The sequence below is a fragment of the Fukomys damarensis genome, unplaced genomic scaffold, assembly GCF_012274545.1.
Source record: "Fukomys damarensis isolate Sample0158 unplaced genomic scaffold, DMR_v1.0_HiC HiC_scaffold_18, whole genome shotgun sequence".
Classification (NCBI taxonomy): Eukaryota; Metazoa; Chordata; class Mammalia; order Rodentia; family Bathyergidae; genus Fukomys; species Fukomys damarensis.
In genome coordinates this window covers 11778437-11794813 of record NW_022900930.1, presented here as the reverse complement: position 1 = coordinate 11794813, position 16377 = coordinate 11778437, and the positions used below count along the sequence as shown (strand labels likewise).

Sequence of the window (16377 nt, the reverse complement as noted above, 5' to 3'; positions counted from 1 at the left end):
ATTCCATACCTGATCTCATATGACCAGTCACAGTCAAAATGTAGGTGCATTAAACGTAGGATATAAAATTACCCTTAAGCTATGTGTGTAATGGGTGTATGAAACAAATTAATTTCCTTTAGATTTTGATCCCATCCTCAAGATACTACCTACATGTATGCAAATATTCCAAAATACGAAAGAATTTGAAATCCAAAACTCTAGTGGCCCCAAGTAGTTCAGATGAGGGTCGCTCAAATCTGTATAGTCAGGTATTTCCTAAAACTAGGGAAGACATATAATTAATTGTTTTGCCAGTGTTTACTTACATATTCTGTTGTCTTTCTATTCTGGGAACAACTGGTTAAGCCCATTCATTCGAAAGTATTTCATGACCATCTTTGCCATGGCAAGCAGTGACCAGAAAAGAGTCCCTACTCTCTCAGACCTTACCTTCTTGCTGTCCGCAGGAGTTGAAAGAATTTGAAAGTGGACAGGAAGATGATCATTCGAGGAAAGGAAGGCTATGTTGTAATTTGAATAAGGTGGTCAAAGAAGGGTAGGAAAAAGATGTTTTTAAAACGAGTGAGCACAGTTACTAATAGTGCCCACAGCACTTTGCAGAAATCTTTCACAGCTGATTTTTCTTAAAATTTTGTTTGCTGAGGTATAAAAGGATTCTTGATTTCTTGTGCCACCCAATGATTTTTCAGATGAATGCACTGGACACCCTCGGTCAGACGGCTTTGCATCGAGCTGCCCTTGCGGGGCACTTGCAGACCTGCCGCCTCCTGCTGAGTTATGGCTCTGATCCCTCCATCATCTCCTTGCAAGGCTTTACAGCGGCACAGATGGGAAATGAAGCAGTACAGCAGATTCTGAGTGGTGAGTTAGAAGATAAACTGTGTTTCAACTTTCTGCCCTGTTTCTGCTGACATACTCAAACTTCATACCATTTGTTTTAAGTCACTCCTTGAAATATTTTCTTGGCCTCAACTTTTTTTTTGTTCCTTTTTTTGCAGGCAGTTTTGGCTCTGACCTTCCCCATGTCTCTTTTTTAGTAGGATGAGGTCAGTTTCAAAAGAAAGAGACAAACATATTTTTTTAATATTTATAGTTTGAAACAAAAAAACTGACATCATCAAAGGTGATGCAAAATTCATAAAAACTGGAATTGTAGTAGATCTAGAATCAATCAGGTAGAGAAGATTTTAAAAATCAAGGCTACCATAATGACCTTTAATTGTTCTTATATATATAATCTTACATACTTTTGTCATTCTTAATTATAGCATTATGAAATTAATCTTGTATTTTTCTGGTTTAAATATAATTATAAAAATATTTCTGAATGTCACAGCACATGCCTACTACCACAAGAGGTATTTAAATTAGTTTTTTGAGGGAGATCAAACATAAAACTGATACAAAAATAGGCATTGGCTACCTAAAGTTGCAAAATTTGAGAAGTAACACAGTCAAACCTACTTAAAAAATGAGAACTAAGCACAAAAGAAATTTAGTGGGATTTGCTCTTTCCCTTTTTAATTTCATCTGTAGATTTTATCTACTCTAGAATGACAGTGAATGACTGGAAAAACAAAGTAGAAAAGGTTACAGATTAGTAGCCAGAAGTTCTGGTTACATTTTCCTACCAATAGTCCAGTCATTCTCAACTCTGTCAAACACAGTGCCCTCTTTTAGAACAAATATCTTATGATATCCTCTTTACTATACAGAAATGAAGGTCATAGGTGATATGTTCTAATCATATAAATACCTTCCCAAAAATTTATATAAAACACCCCCACAATAATATAAGGGAGAAAATAACTTGTAACTATTATGTAATAGTTTGAGCATGACTATACTAGAAAACCAAAATTGACCCTAAAATTGTAAAAGGCCCCCAAGAAGTCTAACCCAGGTGAGAACCACGGCTACATGGTAAAAAACACAGGACCTCCCAAGGCACAGAGAGATCGTAAGTATATTTTGTTAGGGCTGAATCAGAGCTAAACAGCTTCATGAAAATAATTGTGCAACTTTGTGAAAACTATTGACTAAAACTTCCTTGTTCTAGTTTATTCTTAGATGGCAGCCATTCTACTTGAATCTTAGATGATGATCTTCACACAGTGAAAGAAAATCTATAGAGTATCTTTATTGTCAAAAAGAGAAAGCTCACTGAAAGAATGAAATTTTTCCTTAGGAGATTTCAAGTTTGAAGTACTAAATGCATGATTGTTAACTTCCTGTTTGTACAGAGCAGTGAAATACTTGCTTAAAGAAGATATTACTATTTGACTAAAGTATTTCTGCCATCTCAATAAATTCTAAGAACTTTTAATTGATTTTTTGTTAAACTAGTCTAAGTTTTTCTCATACTTTCAGAATTATTTAGTGTAGGATTTTAAGTGAGTTTCTTAAAGTTGTAACCATAAATCAGACAAACATAGCAATCACATCAAAATTGCTAATAGTACTTTACATAATTGTTAGAGATAATTAACAAAATGGGAAAGAATGGATTGAATAAATCAAGCAGATTAGATCCATATTTTTTGCATATAGTGATTTTTAAATGTCTTATAGATAAATGCAGTTAAAATATATGACTTCTGGTTAAAGTTAAATAGTGAATCATAATTGAAATCTCTTTCAATTATTTTGGTAATTTGGCTTTGAAATGATTTGCAAAGTTAAACATTAGAATAATTAAGTGCCTAATTTACAACAGAGCAGAAATTCTTAGTTTGAAGATTCATGTTCTTCTTTGACCCAGAGAGATAATGTAAATAATAGAAATGGTTGGTGAAATAGTACCTGTTACAGGACTTTCTAAAAAATAATAATAATAAGGATTGTTTCATGTTTGTAAGAGGATATAATTTTTAAAATCATTTCTACCAGAAACCTGTGTATTGATTGTGGACTGCACACCAGCTGATCTTCACAATTTTACCTATATTTATTAATCTAATTCTAGGATATATCTGTAATGACTCCTAAAGGAATACATTAGTCATATAGTATATATATAATAAGTTGTTAGGGTTCAGTTGAAGATAGCATTTTAAAGTTTCTTTTAAATATAACTGCTAATACCAGACTTGACATCAGTCTTAAAAACATGCATTTTTTAACATAACGTCAGTAGTTTTCAGAAGTTTATATTAATAAAGGTTTCACTGTAAACTACTGGCAAAATTTATGTCAAATTAGTGTCTGAGTAAGAAATGAAAATAATCAGGGTTTTTTTTAATGAATCAGCATTTTAAAATATCATTACAGAAGATTTGGCTGCTTTCTCTAGACCTGCTCTTTCATATGGTAGCCACTAGCTACATGTGACCTCACTTAAGTTTGGTAAAATTGGGGCTGAGTTTTGGTTCACTTAAAACCCTAAAGCCAGTTTGTAAGGGATTATTTGAAAATAACAAACGGCATCCCAGCCTTTAAAACTTTTAAAAAGTTCTGGTGAGCCAGGCTAAGATCAGAGAGAAAATAATTAGAAGCCAATCTTCAATGTGTGACTATAGGTAACTTTGATTTCATATCCTGCAAAAAACTACCTTACTAAATAAAAGATTTTACTGCTACAGTGCTTTGCATATTAATTAAAAAGTTCTGGTGAGCCAGGCTAAGATCAGAGAGAAAAAAATTAGAAGCCAATCTTCAATGTGTGACTATAGGTAACTTTGATTCCATATCCTGCAAAAAACTACCTTACTAAATAAAAGATTTTACTGCTACAGTGCTTTGCATATTAGCTACTCTTCTTTTCCCTGTGTTCCCTTTTTAACTTTATCTTTTGTATTTCTTCTTTTAATTATATGTAACTTTGTACAAAGTTCCTGGATTAATATATACCCTAACTTCTTCCAGGTAATACTTTGTTCATATTATTTATAAAAACATGTCTATTCTGAACCTATTTAAAGAATTATAATAATGCAGAACTCCCCAGTTTCTACAGTAATTAATACATTCACAACAGGGCTGTAATTTGTATGTTCTCTCTCCTAGAAGGCTTGAACCACTGATGGTACATATGTGACTGACTATCCCATTGGGCAGCCTTGTATTAATTCGATTAAAAACAAGACTGATAAAAGTGATTAGATCCTTTTGTACATGCCACCCAATGGGGACAGACAGTGATTCAAGCTGATCGGGACGTGATAATCAATATCTTTACTTTCTATTCTTCCTTTCTCATAGTTCTTAGAAGCATCTTACATATGCATAAAATATTTTCTTGATTAGAAAATTGTACCTTTTATTTAGTCAGTTTTCTTGAAGATAAGTGTGTCAACTTCAAATTGTTCTTAGAATTTAAAAACTCAGCATATTGGGCTGGGGATTTACCTCAGTGGTTCCACTACCTGCTTTGCAAGCACAAGGTCCTGAGTTCATTCAATCCCTGCTACCAAAAATAAAAAAACTCAGCATATTAATTTAATTTCTCAATGTTAAAATCTAAAAATATCCTAAGTTATAACTCTACATATATAAACAAGCACTCTTTTTTGTTTGAATAAACCAAAAATATTACCTGTAGATACCCAAAGGATGTTCTGTGAGTTTTATCAACTGCCAGAATCACTGTTTTGGAGACACAGTAGACATGCAAAGGCATTCTTACTTTTAAGTGCAGTATGTACATACACAATTAGGAGGAAGACAACTGAGACAGGAAAAAGCAAACACAGCCAAAAGGAGAGGTAACGTTTAACATATACGTTGATCCCAAATAAAATGGCATGAAAATCAACTCAGCAAATACTTTCTGAATATTCTCCAGATATAATGGAATAGGAAAATGAGCAAGGATCTGGTTCCTTTCCTCAACAATTCCATAAACTAACAAATGTAAGATAATTCTCTTTCAAAGAAATACTTTAGAAATCTAATTTATTATATGAGACTCTCTCTTAAATCTTTCATCTGCTAAATATTAATGTGATCAAACAGTTTGTCTTCCATTGAAAAATTCTCAAAACTTACTCTGTAAAAGTCACTTTCCTGAACGAAGCACTTTAGGACTAAAGTATTTCTTCTGACATCTAAAACCTTTCCATAGTATCACTTGATCTTCCCACTTGGACAGTAGTCTCAAAACAGTTATCTCTGATCATAAGATAATGCAGTCTTGAGTCTGCTTTTTACAAACTAATTTGTCACCTTTTCAGCAGAAACCTCTGTTTTTAAGTACAAAAATGAACTATTACATCATTGTTGATCTAAAGTTACATATAATAGAGCCCAGTCTAAACTCCTGTCTCCTGGAACCCAGCCCTTTTGTGTTACATGTTTGCTCATTATGAAAGACACACTTGCCAGCCATGCTGTAATCTCAGCAGCTGGGAAGTCTCAGGCAAGGGGATCAAAAGTTTAGGGCCAGCCCAGGCAATTTAGACCCTGTCTCAGTATTAAAAAATAAAAATGGCAGGCCAGGGATTTGGCTCAGTGGTTCTGCTGCCTGCCTCACAAGTGCAATGGCCCAAGTTCGATCCCCGGTACCAAATAAATAAATAAAATAAACAAGTAAATAAATATGGCTAGAAATAGTAGCTCAGTGGTAGAGTACCCCATACCAAAAGAAACTAACGCCCCAGCCTTCCCCCTCAAAAAAGCCAAATAATGTCCATGAATGTCTTTTGGCTGATATGTTATTATAAATTTTCTTTAACAGGTTATTTTATTTAGGCCAGTGTGAAATGAATTTCTGGTTTGTTTATATTGGATTAATCAAAATACCTCTATTGTCAACCTCTAGACTTAATAGCCCAACTTAATTGTATTCCGTTTAGCATTGGTATCATGCCTTCCAATTATACAGATGTTTTAAATTGCATTTCCCTGAAGCCATTCAATAAATGTGAATTAAACAAATGTCTATATAGTCCTTTTTTATTCACTAATTATACATTCTAAAATCATTCTGATTTCAGGAGTGTTTGTATTTTATATTGCAGACACTGAAGCTAAAAAGAAAAACTGAACATTAAGTAGTAAAATTCAGGTGGCTTCCCTAAGTTTATGTAACAAATCTATGGCAAAGCTTTGCTGCAACACTTTGTGGCATCAGTGTATCAAATGCTTTTCATTTCCTAGTCACGTTTCCTCATTACCCTCTGTCAAATTTATAACCACCTAATCAGGGATAGTATAGTAGAGATAGAGAAGGATTTATGTGTACTAAAATTAATTTCAGGGCCAGGGATTTAGCTCAGTGATGCTGCCTCCTGTCTTGTAAACACAAGGACCCGAGTTCGATCCCCAGTACCGAAAAAATTTATTTCAGTTTGGCTTTGGTTGAGATTGATATAGATTGAGGTAAGAAAGCACAGTTTTTATCTGAAAAAGATTGGCCAAAGCATTTATGTTACATCAGAAATTTCCAACTCATTTATCTCTTTCTATTCACCAAATAGTTTTCCTTCCTTAGCTGCTCTGTCATTCCCAAAGATCAAGTATAACTTTCCTTTTATGCAGAGAGCACACCTATCCGTACTTCCGATGTTGACTATCGACTCTTAGAGGCATCGAAAGCTGGTGACTTGGAAACTGTGAAGGTAAGTCAGTGCCCTTGCTGTTTGGTTGGCACTGTTAAACTTTGCAGCTCAGTTCATTTTTAAGCTTCTAAATAAAACTAAGTCAAACAGTGAACAAAACTAAAGTTTCTAAATGGACAGAATAGAACTATAGATAGGAGAAATCTTTACCAGTAAGAATTTCCCAGTATGCATGTACGGCTTATAGCAATTAAACCATTAGAAAAAATAGCTATATAAATATGCACCCATACATGTGCTCAGACGTGTGTGCTTTTTAGTCATTTGTCCTCAGGTTACATAGAAGCATTATTTTTACTTATATTAATTAAAGCATTATTTTAGGTTACAGTCATAAAATATGTGAACTAGTTCAAATCCAGGTATTAGAATCACAATTTCAAATGATGTTTCTTTATCTTTTCCCAGAAATTCTCACATTTATTTTAAGAAAGCATTCTTATGATCCATCAACCATTAGAAATTATTTATATACAGATGGTGAATTTTCTTTTCTGTGACTGTACTTGCCGAGAAAACATTATCAGTCTTTATTTGCAATATAGAAACAGGTTGTAGATTTAATTTTTTTAATTAAAATTCAAATATTGAAATTTTTACAACTACAGTTGCCATCACTAATTACTCATTTAAGGATACAGTTAGCAGAAAGTATAATGGTTTTTATTTTTATTTGAGGGGTCAATCTTTTGGGTTTTTTTATTATTTTTAAAGGCTAATTGCAAAATCAGTATTTACAGTAATATTACTATTTATGTACTAGTTTGTCCCCTGTCGTGAAGCAAATTCTGTTTCCATTCTTTATGACATACACTAGTTGAAGATGGCAGTAAGCACTACTCTCTGTTGCCCAGAAATTTTATTTTAGTTCAGTATGTGGACACTTCAAGATCTCTTCCATCTTAAAATAGTGTCTAAGTTTTTTAGGTTTTTTTTTGTTTTGTTTTGTTTTGTTTTGTACTGGGGATCGAACTCTGGACCTTATGCTTGCGAGGCAGGTGGCAGAACTACTGAGCTAAATCCCCAGCCCATTCTAAGTTATTTTTTTAAAATTAAATGTTAGTTGTAATAGCCACTGGGGAAAATTTTTGAACTTCTCTTAAATCTGAGAGCATATTTTTTTATCATTTGAAATGTGTCCTAATAATAGAAAATCCTTAAGCAATTAGGATTTATTTCTTTATTATAACATGATCATCTCAGCACTAGAATAGCTACATATGCTCATTACAATCAGCATTTTCAAATATATAGTTTTTAGGCAAATACATACTGTAGCTTTCAGGTTTGCTAAATAATACATTCGCAATGAAAGCCAAATGTATTTTTGATAAATAAAATTATTTTTTAAATTTAATGGAATGGAATGTCAAAGCATCACAAATTGAGAATCAGGCCTGATAAATTTCTTTCTCAAGAGCTTTAGAAAGTAGTAAAAGTATTAAAAAGGCTCTTTGCAGAATAAAGAATTGAAATTTTGAAAGATAGGAGGATATAAAATTGTCTTGGCATTCAAAAATAAAACAGACTAGAGATAGAGAACTTACAAATATTAAAATGCAAATACTTAATATGCAGGACTGGCTTTTGCTTTTTTAACCTCCCAAATTTGGTTGTTTTATTCCCTGCCACATTCAAATTTTCCAATATTCTCTGTAAAAATGGTAATGATTAATTTAGTATATAAGAACCAAGGAAAAAAGCAACATCAGGGAGCAGCTTCAATTGTATAAGACTTCATAGAAGAATTTTGCAGTCTTTATTTTTAGTTTTTTTGTTTTGGTTTGGTTTTGGTTTTGGTTTTGGTTCTGGACTTTGAACTGGGGACCTTGCCGTTGCGAGTCAGGCAGTGGAACCACTGAGCTAACTCCCTGGCCCAAGCTTATATATTCCTTATATTCATATAATTGTATTTATTGATTCTCGTGTTTGTGCATTAATGTGTCCACAGACTTACAGAAATGATAAGATACTTCATCTAGCCAGGTAATAATGGCTCTTTAGATTTTAGAGGCTGGTGCTTTTTCATATAGATTTGATGAATTTATGAGTTCTCCCTTGCTGGCCAGACTCCCTCCTGTCACATGAAAATTACATTGCATTAAAACTCTCATTCTTATCTTACCAATGCAAATGTTCCTTGTCTTAGTGCATTTGTGCTGCTATAACAAAATACCAGAGACTGGGTAATTTATAAACAATAGAAACTCAACTTCTTTCAGTTTCAGAGACCTAGAAGTCCTAAAGTCCAGGCTCAGGCAGCATCAGTTCTGGTGGGGACCAGTCATTCTGCTTCCAAGATGGTACCTTGTTGCTATATTCCTTAAAGGGAGAAAAATGCTGTGTGGGGGGCCAGGGATTTGCTTAGTGGTTCCACTGCCTGCTTCGCAAGTGCAAGGTTCTGAGCTCAATCCCCAGTACCAAAAAACAATTTTTTTTTTTTTTAATGCTGTGTGTGCTTCTTATAAAGTCCTTAATCCCAGTCACAAGAGTGGATCCCTCATGACTTAGCCTAATGGCTACGCCTGTTGATATTGTTGCATTAGAAATTAAGTTTCAACATGAATTTTGGAGGAATACAAACATTGAAACCATAGCATTCCTACTCAGTATATCAGTAGAAGAAGATCTTTTAGCAGTGGCAAGAGTGGAAGCAAGATTTACAGATAACCTAAAAATTCCCTCCCATCATACTTGGTAACCTGTAAGATGTCACTGTTTTCTCTACTTTGATTTTTTTCTTCTCATTAGTTTTCTTATCGCTTCCTTGAAGTTGAATAATTAACAAAATGAACAATGATTTATGATGTATGATGTTTTACTAAAAGACCAAGAGAGTAACAATCAGTAAAACAGTTTGAATCTTTATCCTTCCCTTTACCAACTATTTGAACAGGATAAATCTCTTAAACTGCCTGAGTCTTGGTTTATATATCTGTGAAATGAAGACACTGATCAATTTTACTGATAGATATAATTCCCTTACTGAAAAAATGTGATATTCTTTTAAATTATTATTCAAATATTGTTATAGTTTGCCTATCACCTCCAGTGATGCAGCCTCTCATTCTTTGCTTCCCACTGCTTTGTAAACAAACATGACTGAGCTCATAATTTATATTCTGTGGAAATGGTAACATTTAAAGGGACAAAAGAAGACAGGAAATTCGGAGGATATCTCAGAAAGAGATGGAAGGCCAAAGCTAGAGTGTGATTAAAATAATTTTGATTTATGAGACTAAACATCACCCCCCAAATCAAGTAAAGCATTTGTGAGTTTTTTGGGGTTTTGTTTTGTTTTTTTTGTTTTGAGAAAGGATCTCACTATGTAGTTGAGACTAACCTGGAACTCACTATGTAGCCCAGGCTGGTCTAGAATTTACAGCCATCATCCTGCCTCAGCGTCCCTAGTGCTGGGATTACAGGGGTGCACCACCACACCTGACTTAAGTAAAGCATTTGTTGACTGCCGGGCTTCTTGGTATAGGTGGTCAAAGACCCAAGTTAGAAAAGTAATCTTTTCTGAGCCCATTTGCTTGCTAAATCCACATTAGAGGGAATAGAACTCTGTAATTCTGTAGTCAACTGGAGTTAGTCTCCTTTGAGCAAAGAATAGCTAATGGTGTTCTTATACAAGCAGACAGGCTGTGATAAGCAAGCCCAGGGAGCAGAAACTTCCAAAGTTGCAAAAGAAAGATTTCATTGGCTTGGAAATTGCAAGTTTTTCTATTTAGTAAGATTTGGGCCAGGAAATGTTGACAAAGGTTAAATTATACAACACAGGGGCTGGGGATTTAGCTCAGTGGTTCTGCCGCCTGCCTTGCAGACTCAAGGACCCAAGTTCGATCCCTGGTACCAAAAAACAAAAATTACACAACACATAGAAAGAGTATTTGTAGTCATTGTAAAGCCAAGCGTCATGCTGATTTTTAAGCATCATTTGTATTACCTGTTCTTTCGAGATAAATACTCATTAGAAAATTACAGTATATTCAAGATACTACACTATTGCAGAGGAAAGCCTCTGAATAAATATTAATGTTATTTCTGTGTTTATGTCTGTACCATAAAAGCAACTTTGCAGCCCTCAAAATGTGAACTGCAGAGATCTAGAGGGCCGGCATTCTACACCCTTGCACTTTGCAGCAGGCTATAATCGTGTGTCTGTTGTGGAGTACCTTCTACACCATGGTGCCGATGTCCATGCCAAAGATAAAGGGTGAGTGTTCAAATACAGTGTCTAGTGTCTTTCTCTTCACATACGTCATAAAAAGTTTGTAAAGTATTTTTGAAGTCAGATTTTTTCCCCATTAAAAAAATAGTACATATGTTCTTTTGTTTAAATCATATATTAAAACTTTATGGGAGGTACAGTATAGAAAGTGAAAATTCCATTGGCCCACCACCTAGAAATACAGAATGAACATTTTTAAATGTAATTCTGCAGCTGTTGCAGCTGTGTGGACCCGTATGTGTGTGCTGTAGTGGTGGTGGTTTTAAACAAATGGTAATGTGGCTCTACATAGTCTTTTTGCATTTCACCGTGAATGTGTTTCCACATCAGTACTCAGTAGCTCATCTCACCCTTTTAATACCTGCATATAGGATTTTACTGCATTGTGTGAGTGTTTTCACATAGTTTGTCATTTACCGTCTACCCCTTTTTTTGCTATTAAAAATGCATAAACTCTTCCAAAAAGAAGCTATCCATTCCAGAGTCAGTATTAATAGAAATATAACTTTATTTTTACTAATTCAACTATGCTGATAAATTATTTGACTTTATTCAAACAAAGCTTAAAGTAACCATGGCAGCTACTTAGAAATGTAAGGAAGTTTTCACTGAAATGAATTTTTTGTGTTCTGAGTTAATTCCATATCTTCTCAAAATAAGCCACTATGTTACTGTACAATTACGTAGCACAGTGCTGTAGAATTGAACTGCACAGTATAGGCTTCCATTAACCATTGTATGTTTTTAAGGGATATATCAGATATGAATATTCAATAATTTATCACTAGCTCTTTCAAAATAGTATTGGAGAACAACCAGTATTTGTGTTTTTGTTGCTTATTTTAGCACCTAGCATATTTCATCACAAAAAATTTTCTAAAAAGGCACCAATCTCTAAATAAAAAGGCACTTTGTGATATCTTGGTTTTGCCATGTCGAAAATGCAACTTAACTTTATCCATTATGAGGGGAGGGGTGGCACTGGGGATTGGACCCAGGGCATTTACACTGAGCTCTGTCCTCACCCTCTTTGCACACCCTTTTTGTTAGTGTATTTTGGTTATGCAGATTAATGGGTTTCATTTTAAAATAATTTTCTTTTGTCTAGCGGCTTGGTGCCCCTTCATAATGCCTGTTCCTATGGACACTATGAGGTGGCTGAACTTTTAGTGAGGCATGGGGCCTCTGTTAATGTGGCAGACTTATGGAAATTCACCCCTCTACATGAAGCAGCAGCTAAAGGAAAATATGAAATCTGCAAGCTCCTTTTAAAAGTATGTAGTTATAAGTAATTCTTTTTTATTATTACTTGAAATTAGAGTATTTTTCTCTATTAGGAACAATAAGTGCTCTAGCAACTGCTTCCCTCGTCTGTTTTTCTTCAGAGAAGTGTTTGCATGTTATCATGATACCTACATAGCTCTGAGTAGTGCCTAAAGTGTCTTTCTGAATGAATTTGGTTAAGGTCGTTTCATCAAAGTAGGTTTTAGAAAGAGTTGGTTTACCTTGTATTCACACTGTTAATACCAGAAAAATATGGTGTGGTACAAAGGGCAATATATTTAACTCAAGCTGATTTCTTACAATCATTTTATCGTTAATTAGCTCACTCATTATTGCTCTCATTTATATTTTTAAGAACTTACTTGATATCAGATTTTTATTAAAACATAAGTTAATTCTATACGTGTGAACTAGTAGAGTTCAATAATTATATGCATTAATGATAATTTGTGGGTTTTAAAAGTTAAATGATACAAAGCTAGAGAAAAAATGTTCCTGTAAGATATAAATAAGTCTTCTCCCACCACTTTTTTGAGTCTTTAGAAAACTGCTATGTTTGAGAATCATTTTTATTATCACTGATTAGTTTAAAAAAAATAACTTGCAGGTCACTGTTACTCCGCTGTCTAGATTGGATTATTCTTTATGTCCACAGTGGGCCAAGAGCAGTCCATGTCAGGCTTGTAACACCAAAAAAATTGATATTTCCTGCATAGACATATATGATTAAAGTTTTTAAATCAAGATAGTTAATATATTTGTATCTAATTTCATGAAAATTTTTTAAAATGAAAAAATTTGAAAAATGCAAAAGTTTAAAAAGTGGCTAAACTTTTTTTTTAACTGATGGCATTTAGAATTAATCCCTTTCCCACCTAATGTGTTTTATACTTCTCTAATCTTTTTCCTAATACTTACTGCGCATTTGAAATCTGGCCAGAATTAATACCAGGCCATTTGTAAAAGGAAAAGAGGTTTCCACAGACAATTTGTGGAGTCTGAAAAAAAGTGTATTTTAATGATAAGTGAAAGATTCTCAACACCTTCCCCACTTAATCATCAGCACTGATCCTGGACTTTAATTCAGTAGTTAGAAAACTGACCCAATATATTGCTAAGTAAGGAATTTGTAAAATAAAGCAGGATGTGGCCTCTCTCTCTCTCTCTCTCTCTCTCTTTGGGGGGTGGCTTCTCTTTTTGAAAATGCATATAGATTACAGAGCTTTCCTCAGTGGCTAAAGGTGAAGAAAGTTAAACAAGTAAATATGTACATACTACCTGCCATGCAAACCTCGTTTGTTTTACTTTATAGCATGGAGCAGATCCAACCAAAAAGAACAGAGATGGAAATACACCTCTAGATTTGGTCAAAGAAGGGGACACAGACATTCAGGACCTACTGAGAGGGGATGCTGCCTTACTGGATGCTGCCAAGAAGGGCTGCCTGGCAAGAGTGCAGAAGCTTTGCACCCCAGAGAATATCAACTGCAGAGACACCCAGGGCAGAAATTCTACTCCTCTGCACCTGGCAGGTAAGCATCACCAGTGCTGCTAAGCCTTGCTTTCCCTTTTTGGGTACCTACTATGGTTTACCAAAAGATGAACAAAATGCTGAGCAGCATGAAGGAAACTACTTAGTAAAATGCATTTGAGTGACATAATTTAGTATAGTTTCTTAACAATGAAAGCTCTTGATTGTGTCATAATAGTTTTAGTTATTGAAGCAAACAGAATTAAACTTATAACATTTTTCTGTTCAGTATATGTAAATTTTTTTTTTCTGTTAAGCTGACATGTTTGCTTTTTTTTTGCTCTAATAGCAGGCTACAATAATCTGGAAGTAGCTGAATACCTTCTAGAGCATGGAGCAGATGTTAATGCCCAGGACAAGGGTGGTTTAATTCCTCTTCATAACGCAGCATCTTATGGGGTAAGCATGCTAACATTAAAATCAAGGAGACTTCCTTATTACTTTAGTAAATGTACACTACACACTAAAGACATAGATATCTTGCTATCAATGGCATATCAGTTAACACTATTTTAATCTTCTGTCAAGCTTTATCTCATCTTCTCAGCTTACCTATTTTTTGGCCAACAACCATGCTTTTTAAAGCTTTTGGTCACTCCATATTGTCTAGCACAATAATAAATGTGAAATGTATGTTCAGTAGTACTTATGGACACCAATAATATATCTTAGTTCTACTTCAGTTATGGTTTAGAAAAAGTATAAAGGCCAGGAGTCTCCTATAGAGGTATGGAAATTATGGTGTCTAATATTTATCGTCAGCATCTCAAAAGTGTTCAGATAAGTGGTTGAGCAGTGGGTATACATAGTTTCATAGAATTTGATGACTAAATAAAACCCCACAGTGCAAGTCCAGCATTACCGTTAAGGCTATCAGCTAGAAGATGAAGGGATTGTAAGGCCTGGATGCCATTTGTCAGAACTGACTGACTAGTAACCAAGGCCTTCTCAGGCTTGATGTCTTACTACAACAAAAGTCTAACAAATTATATATAAAAATCAAATTAATTACTTCTTCCGTTTTTTTGGTATCAGGGATCGAACTTGGGACCTTGAGCTTGTGAGGCAGGTGGTGGCACCACTGAGCTAAATCCCTGGCCTCTTTTCTCCTTCTTACTCTCTTCTTTGCCCTTTAAAATACCTTCATCCTTTCAGATCCATTGTGCAAAGACTGGTATTCCAGGGAGGTGACAGTCTAAATGCAACCATTTGTAAGAAAAGCCAGCAGTCTGGTTTTGAGTTGAACAAACAGAATACTATACTTCTAAATATGATATGAAATAGTTGAAGGTTATGCTTAGTAAATACATTATTAATACTTAAATCTTTTAGAAATTGTAATATTTAAAGTTGCCTTTCCAAAAATGATAAATCTTTCATTAAAAGTGTCATTTTCCTTTAACTTTCACATGAAAGTTTCATTGCATAACAAATATTTCCACTGAAAATCTTGTATACTAATTATTTTGTTGCTAATACAGTACATATGCTTTTTTTTGGTACTGGGGATCAAACTCGGGACCTTCTGCTTGTGAGGCAGTCACTTGGAGAGTAATTTTCAGCACTTCTTAGCAGGATTGTTCTCTCCGTATTTATTTTACTAATCCCTTTTCTAAGATTCAATTAAATGTTTATAAATCTGATGGGATCAGTAGAACTTCAATTAGAATACCTTGTTTTCTGTGTAAACCTAATGTATAGATTATACTAATAATGTGATCTCAGAAAACTATGTTACTGTTAACTGCACAGGCAGTGAGAGAGCTCAGGCACTGTGTGGCTGTGGAAAAGTTCTACCCCTTCAGTCTCCTCCTTTCACAGTCTTGACAGGAGTTCTAGAAAAGAAAGAAAGGGTCACCAGTTGACCCCATTCTTACAGGGAGAGTGTTGAGATGCTCATTACTCTACATGTAGGTCATTTGATAACCAGTATAAAGAGAAGAAAATTTTAGTGTTCTCCTTTTTGCCTGAAGAGTAGTGTAATATACAGGTTGATCCTGTCTTGTTTCCTGCTCCTTTGAAGCTGTCTTGTCATTCATTAGGTGAAGAGAGGTGTAAGGCAGGCATTACGGTGAACAGCAGCCCATAGTTCTATTTTCATAAATTTATTTCACTATTACCATAATTCTTGTTCTCCTTTTCTATCTCCAACTGAGAAATAATATTTTTCCACTATCTCTTTTATGTTATACCACTTGTTGTCAAATCCCTACTGCTTAGTTCTATAAAATAAAGGTAACTTACTGAGATGAAAATGAACAGAAAATTCTCCAAGCTGTGTATAAATAGGCATTTGCTGGAGGTTTTGACTAGCCTAGTTCATTCTGTTCTCATTCTAAAGAATGAATGTGAATTAGGTAATTTTTATTTTACTAGAACTTTTACTTTGGTAATTTCTTGATACCCCCCCCGCCATATCTTTCACATGTGCCCTGGACCCCCTCAGTAGTCTCTCATGGCACAGTGATTCTCTCAGATGGCAGCAAGTAAGATCAATCCTCTCCACTGAGAATCTCTTCTCTACAAAATAAGTTGATTTATTTGTAAACCTTTAATGTATTGTCAGTAATCACATCAAGTCACTATGTCTTTTGATCTCAATTAAAATAAGGACTGATGTTAACACAATGATGAATCCCCAACTTTCAGTGATTCGACTTAATATTTTGTAACTTTACAGTGGTGCCAAAGCAGTACACGCTCAGTTAAAAGCCATACTTTAAAATCAGTCTTTCCTCAGGTTTGCAATGTACTGCTATAGTCTTTTT

The 16377-nt window shown here is 34.4% G+C and overlaps 1 protein-coding gene across 1 annotated transcript in view; it reads left to right on the top strand.

Moving 5' to 3' along the window:
* Nucleotides 1-16377, top strand: part of Tnks (tankyrase) — a 163741-nt gene that overhangs the window by 122452 nt on the left and 24912 nt on the right. The window contains exons 13-18 of the mRNA XM_010621890.3: nt 693-864; nt 6481-6560; nt 10634-10779; nt 11903-12068; nt 13391-13610; nt 13899-14008. Coding sequence (XP_010620192.1) covers nt 693-864; nt 6481-6560; nt 10634-10779; nt 11903-12068; nt 13391-13610; nt 13899-14008 — 894 coding nt within the window. The remainder of the gene's footprint in view (nt 1-692; nt 865-6480; nt 6561-10633; nt 10780-11902; nt 12069-13390; nt 13611-13898; nt 14009-16377) is intronic.